Genomic DNA, 5799 nt, shown 5'->3' on the forward strand with positions numbered 1-5799 from the left:
TTTTTTTTTTTTAATCTGCTTTTTAGCACTTACCAGATATTTAACATATTTTCATGTCATTAAATGTTTGTGTGTAACATCTTTAATTTCACTTCAATAACATAATTTTATTATTTAAATTTTTAAATGTTTGTTTATTTTGAGAGAGAGAGAGAGAGAGAGAGCATTGAAGGAGGGAGGGGCAGAGAGAGAGGGAGAGAGAGAATACCCAGCAGGCTCCATGCTGTCAGTGCAGAGGTGGATGATGTCTGGCTCGATCCCATGAACAGTAAGATCATCACCTGAGCTGAAATCAATAGTCAGACACTTAACTGACTGAGCCACCCTAATTTTTTTTAAATTTTTAATGTTTTATTTATTTCTGAGAGAGAGAGAGAGAGACAGAGCATGAACAGGGGAGGGTCAGAGAGAGAGGGAGACACAGAATCTGAAACAGGCTCCAGGCCCTGAGCTAGCTGTCAGCATGGAGCCCGACGCGGGGCTCGAACCCACGAACTGCGAGAACATGACCTGAGCTGAAGTCAGATGCTTAACTGACCGAGCCACCCAGGCGCCCCACCCTTTTTTTTTTTTTTTTTTTTTTTTACAAAATCTACACTAGCTAGATGTGACCCTAAGGTGGGATGGGAGCTTCTGGGGTCAGTTTCACCATCAGGCCAGAGCCCTTGGCTTATTGGTAACTGTCTGTACTCTCTTTCCCCACCAGGCCTTGGAGACCCGGGCCAGCCCCGGCCACACCCCGGGCTGTGTCACCTTTGTCCTGAATGACCACAGCATGGCCTTCACTGGAGATGCCCTGCTCATCCGAGGGTGTGGGCGGACGGACTTCCAGCAAGGTCACAGGCCCCCTTCCCCAGCCTGAGATCAAAGGATGGTTATGCCTGGGCCAGGGTTTTCAATACCTGTTGTAAGAATGAAAGAATGGGTGTTAGATTTTAAGGGGGTCATTATTAGATTCAAGAAGTTTAGATGCTGGGAGTCGGGGAGAGTTAGTCACGGCTATTGGAGGACAGATTCAGCAGTTTACCGTATGGAGGGACAGCTAGATTCAAGAGTGGGTTATTAGCTTTCACTGTGAAACAAATTACCCCAGAGCATAATGAGTTAAAACAATGCTTAACATTATCTCACATTGTTTCTGAGAGTCAGGACTCTGGGAGCAGCTTAGCTGGGTGGTTCTGGCTCTGCCATCTCTCATAGAGGGCACCCTCAAGCTGGGGCCGGGGCTGCAGTCATCTGAAGGCATGACTGGGGCGGCGAGGGGGGGTGTGTATCCGCTCCCAAGGCACCTCACTCGCATGGCTGGCAAGCTGTCTCCGACTGTTGGCAGGAGGCCTCAGTTCCCCACCACGTGACCTCTCCATGGGGGTACTTTGTCTTCAGGACAGGGCAGTGGGGTTCCCCCAGAGGGAATGGTCAGAGAGACGCAACAGGCAAGTGGTCCAAATCCCTAACTTTTTTTGATGACCTACTCTTAGAAGGTAACCTCTGTCATTTCTACAATATCCTATTTATCACTGCAAGTCACTTAGTGCAGACCACCAAGTCAAGGTGAGGGGAAGGGTCACATTTTGAACAGAAAAGTGGCAGTGGATTTGTGGACATCAATTTATTATTTATTTATTTATGGTGTGTGATGCTTCACGAATTTGTATTTAGCCCTAGCATAGGGGGCATGCTAATTTTTTTCTGTCCTAGATTTTATTTTATTTTTTAAGTAATCTCTCCATCCAACATGGGACTTGAACCCACAACCCTGAGATCTAGAGTCACATGCTCTGCCAACTGAGCCAGCTGGGTGCCCCTATGGATGTATTTTTAAACCCCATAAAGAGTTAGGGTGCTGAAGATGTAGCAGGGGGGAGGGATGTGAGTTTGATTCAGGAGTTCAGCTGCTTGAGGGGCAGTCAGATTCAGGAGTTTCACCGTAGGAAGGGAGTTTAGTTTTAGAATCTCTGGGTGATCCTACCCTTGAGTGTGGGTGTGAGTGTGTGCACGCCAATATGGGGCAGACACTAGATTGGGAGGATTTAGCTGCCTTGATAAAGACAGAGGAAAGACAGAACACCCCAGCCGTGAGCTGGCAGTGTAACCAGATTCCCAGGCTGCTGCTTTTTTTTTTTTTAATTTTTTTTTTATTTTTTATTTTTTTTTTTTTTGCTGCTTTTTTTTTTTAACGCTTTTTTTATTTATTTCTCACAGAATCCGAAACAGGCTACAGGCTCTGAGCTAGCTGTCAGCACAGAGCCCGACGTGGGGCTCAAACCCATGAACCGTGAGATCATGACCTGAGCCGAAGTCGACGCTTAACTGACTGAGCCACCCAGGCGCCCCCCTAGGCTGCTTCTTGATTCCTCTTCCTCTCCTTATCTCTCCATCTTGGTCTCTGTCTGTTTCTCTCAGAGACGCCTCCGTCTCCCATTTATCCACTCCCGACACGGAAGGAAGTTACGAAATTGAAGGATTGGGGCTGACATGAAAGGCAGGATGATGGTCTAGAGAGGTTCGCCCCCTCCCCAAATGAGGACTCAGAGGTTGTTGTTGCAACCATTTCTCTTTGGCCTCATGTCTTCAGGTTTTTACCTTCTAGTCCAACCTCCCTGCCCTGAACCTTTCCTTGGCATCCCCAGGCTGAGGACAACTCCCTGGTGCTTCAGGATCTCATCCCAACCTTATTTACCGCCATGGTGAATTTCTCACCTTTTCTCATTTTTTTTGCCTATGCTGTTCCATCTGCCTAGGATGCCCTTCCTCTCTTTCTGTGCCTAGACAAAGTGGTACTGGCAGGAGATAGGGAGGCGGCTTAGCTACCTGATTTTATCTTCCCACCCTTTTCTTGAAGGAAGGGATTAGCGGTCTCCTGTCCCGCTGATTCACTCACCTCTGAACTTTCCCTCCCCAGGCTGTGCCAAGACCTTGTACCACTCAGTCCACGAAAAGATCTTCACACTTCCAGGAGACTGTCTGGTCTACCCTGCTCATGATTACCATGGTGAGGGCTTCCTGGGGGAGGTATGGGACTTCTATAACTTTCCATGTGAGAGGGTGAACCAAACTGCTGTACTCCTTATGGGACATGGAGATTATAATTCCCAGAAATTTCTCTGGCCAAAAAGATTAAGTGCTTAGGTGTGCTGAGTGTGGATGTAGAAACTACAACTAGAATTCCAGAGGGCAAAAGTTTTCCTGGAACTTCCTTATAGAGTTTAGGGAAGATGGGAAACTACATTTCCCATAGTGCCCTCTGAGGAGAGCTAGCGATCTCAGGAACAGTTTGGGAAGAGCCTGTAAGTCCCAGGCCTGAGATGCACCCTAAGCCTCCTGGGAAATGTAGTCCTAGGAAGCCCTAGGCAGGGTTGACATTCTTCCCCCTCCCTTCACCATTAGGGCTCACAGTGTCCACTGTGGAGGAGGAGCGGACTTTGAACCCTCGGCTCACTCTCAGCTGTGAGGAATTTGTCAAGGTCATGGACAACCTGAACTTGCCCAAGCCTCAGCAGATAGGTGAGCACTTGGAGGCCAGGACTCCTGGGTCTGAGGGAGGATGGGGTTCAGGGGCAGAACTCTAGTTTCCCAAAGAAGAGGGGGTCTTAGGATTTTTGGGTCCCCAGTGGGGCATGGGGAGGTCTGCTGGAGACCTTTGTTTTGACTTTGGTTTCTTCCTTTCAGACATTGCGGTCCCAGCTAATATGCGCTGCGGGATCCAGACACCCCCCTCCTGACCTGGCTTTGTCAGGTGCTCGTATCCGTTAAGAATGCACTAGGTGGGGTACAGAGAGAGGGACCATCACCGAAGCCTCTCTTCTTCCCCTCCCTCACCAGCCCTTAAGCTTCTTAAAAAAAATAAAAATAAATTAAAATTAAAAAAAAATTTTTTTGTCTTGTTCTGTTTTGTTTTTTTGCTCTGAATCTTATTTCTGTCTGTTTTCTGGGGGAACCAGTTGGTTTTCTGGTCTGAGGTGTCTGGTCCAGAGAAGCCAGGGAGTGAGCAAGGTGAAGATCCAGGGTGCCTGGGAAGGAGGAACTTTTCTAACTCCAAGATCAGAAGGAAGCATATCTGGGGCAGGGCTTCTCACCGCCTTGCATTAGAACATGGCCTTGAGTTTGAACCACTTCTACCTGGAAGACCCAGGATAAGGTGCTTCACTTTTCCATGCCTCGGTTTCAATCTGTAAAATGAAAAGAATACTAATAATAGGGTGTTATGATCCAAGGAATCCACATGTGTGAGGTGTTGGCACCCTGCCTGCATGGCAGGGTTCTTATCAGTGGTGACAATTATTACTATCATTTGGAATGATCTTCCAGGCACTTCCTGGCGGCAGGAATGACAGAGTGACAGTAGGCCTAATGGTTAAGAACACGGACTTGCAGAGAACAAATCCAGCTTTAAGATCAACACCATGTATAGACTTCGGGCACATTTGTCCCCCTCAGCCTCAGTTTCCCCAGCTATAAAATGGAGATAGTAGTCCCTTTCTCATTAGGCTACTGTAAGGATGACAGTAAAGTGTTAGTGTTTAGCACAGCTCCCGACATCCAATAATCCTTTCTCACATGCCAGCTATTTTCCTGTTTTTGCCCAGAGAGGAAAGGGTCTGGCTGAGACCTTTAACCTCTGCCCTCCACTCCATAGCAGGGGCGGGATGGGGGGGGCATACTTCCCCTGTCTCTGGGCGGGTGTCTGACTCAGCTCAGGGCACCCCCTCCCCTTGCCCAGCTCCCCAAACCGGTTGGAGCCCTTCTAAAGGGCTCATTAGAGGGGAGAGGCCCCTATCTCCTTTCCCCCGCTTTCTTTCAGGATTCCCGGGGTCTGGGCCTTAAGGAGGCGTTTATATATAGGTGATCAAGACGTCTAGCCCTCTAGGGGACAGGAAACGGGGGGGCGCTGGAGGCAGAGTGGGGGGTCGCGATGCTGGGTTTTCCAAGGGTGGGGCCGGTGGGGCCGGGATGGCCGGATGCCGCGGCCGCGGGCGGGGCAAGCTGGTCTCTCCCTCCTCCCACGGGAGCTGTTGGACCTGTTGTCCCCCCCTCCACTTCCGGGCTGCTGGGGAGGGGGACAGAACAGCCTCTCTCCTCCCCCTTTCCCAGCCACCTGTCCTGTAGACAGAAAAGGCAGCGCCGGGAGCGCAGAAAGAAGCGCGCCGCAGCCTGAGCTGGTGAGGGGGCTGGGGCTGCGTGGGAAGAGGGGTCTGGAGGCTCGGCTTTTGGGCGCCCGGGGGAGGAGGGAGGTTGGAGTTTGGGATTCTAGCCCCGGGGAGGAGCAGAGGACGCAGACTCTCGGTTTGTCTAGAGAGGGAAACTAGGAGCCCCGACTCCTGGATCCCTAAGTGAGAAGGCATGGGCGCTACTCCCCCCTACGCTAGAGTCGGAGCCAAGTCTACCAGGCTCGGGAGACGAGGGTGCGGGAGCCCGGACGCCGGAGTCCCGGAAGCAGAACGAGATGGGGTCGTTCTTGGGTGGTCTAAGGCTTTGTGGGCGGTTGCTGGGAGGGTCCAAGGCTACACAGTTTGGTAGGAGAGGCCAGTAGGGGGCGTGCTAAGACCCCGACTCAAATTCCGGTCTGGCCTTTGGGGGTGTGGCGGCCTGGGAGCCATCGAACCCCGCCCCCAGAAACTCCAGGCCACGCCCACGAGCTCTCAGTTCCAATCTTTGATCTCTTAGGCCCCGCCTCCTGGAGCTCTTTTCCTCGCGCCGGAGCAGTCGGGAGCTGCTCTGGGCTCGTGGGCCACACCCCCACGCCGCCAGGCCACGCCCCCGGAACTCAGGGGCCGGCCCACTCCGCTGGAGCCCGGAGCG

The 5799-nt window shown here is 51.3% G+C and overlaps 1 protein-coding gene across 1 annotated transcript in view; it reads left to right on the forward strand.

Annotated features, from left to right (window-relative positions):
- The window catches only part of ETHE1 (ETHE1 persulfide dioxygenase), a 19382-nt gene extending 15544 nt beyond the window's left edge, over positions 1-3838 (forward strand). The window contains exons 4-7 of the mRNA XM_039246496.1: positions 707-836; positions 2903-2992; positions 3388-3504; positions 3670-3838. Of these exons, the coding sequence (XP_039102427.1) occupies positions 707-836; positions 2903-2992; positions 3388-3504; positions 3670-3722 (390 nt within the window). The 3' untranslated portion in view covers positions 3723-3838. The remainder of the gene's footprint in view (positions 1-706; positions 837-2902; positions 2993-3387; positions 3505-3669) is intronic.
- The last annotated feature ends 1961 nt before the right edge of the window (positions 3839-5799 follow it).

Source organism: Hyaena hyaena, unplaced genomic scaffold, assembly GCF_003009895.1.
Source record: "Hyaena hyaena isolate Hyena2069 unplaced genomic scaffold, ASM300989v1 scaffold_9, whole genome shotgun sequence".
Lineage (NCBI taxonomy): Eukaryota > Metazoa > Chordata > Mammalia > Carnivora > Hyaenidae > Hyaena > Hyaena hyaena.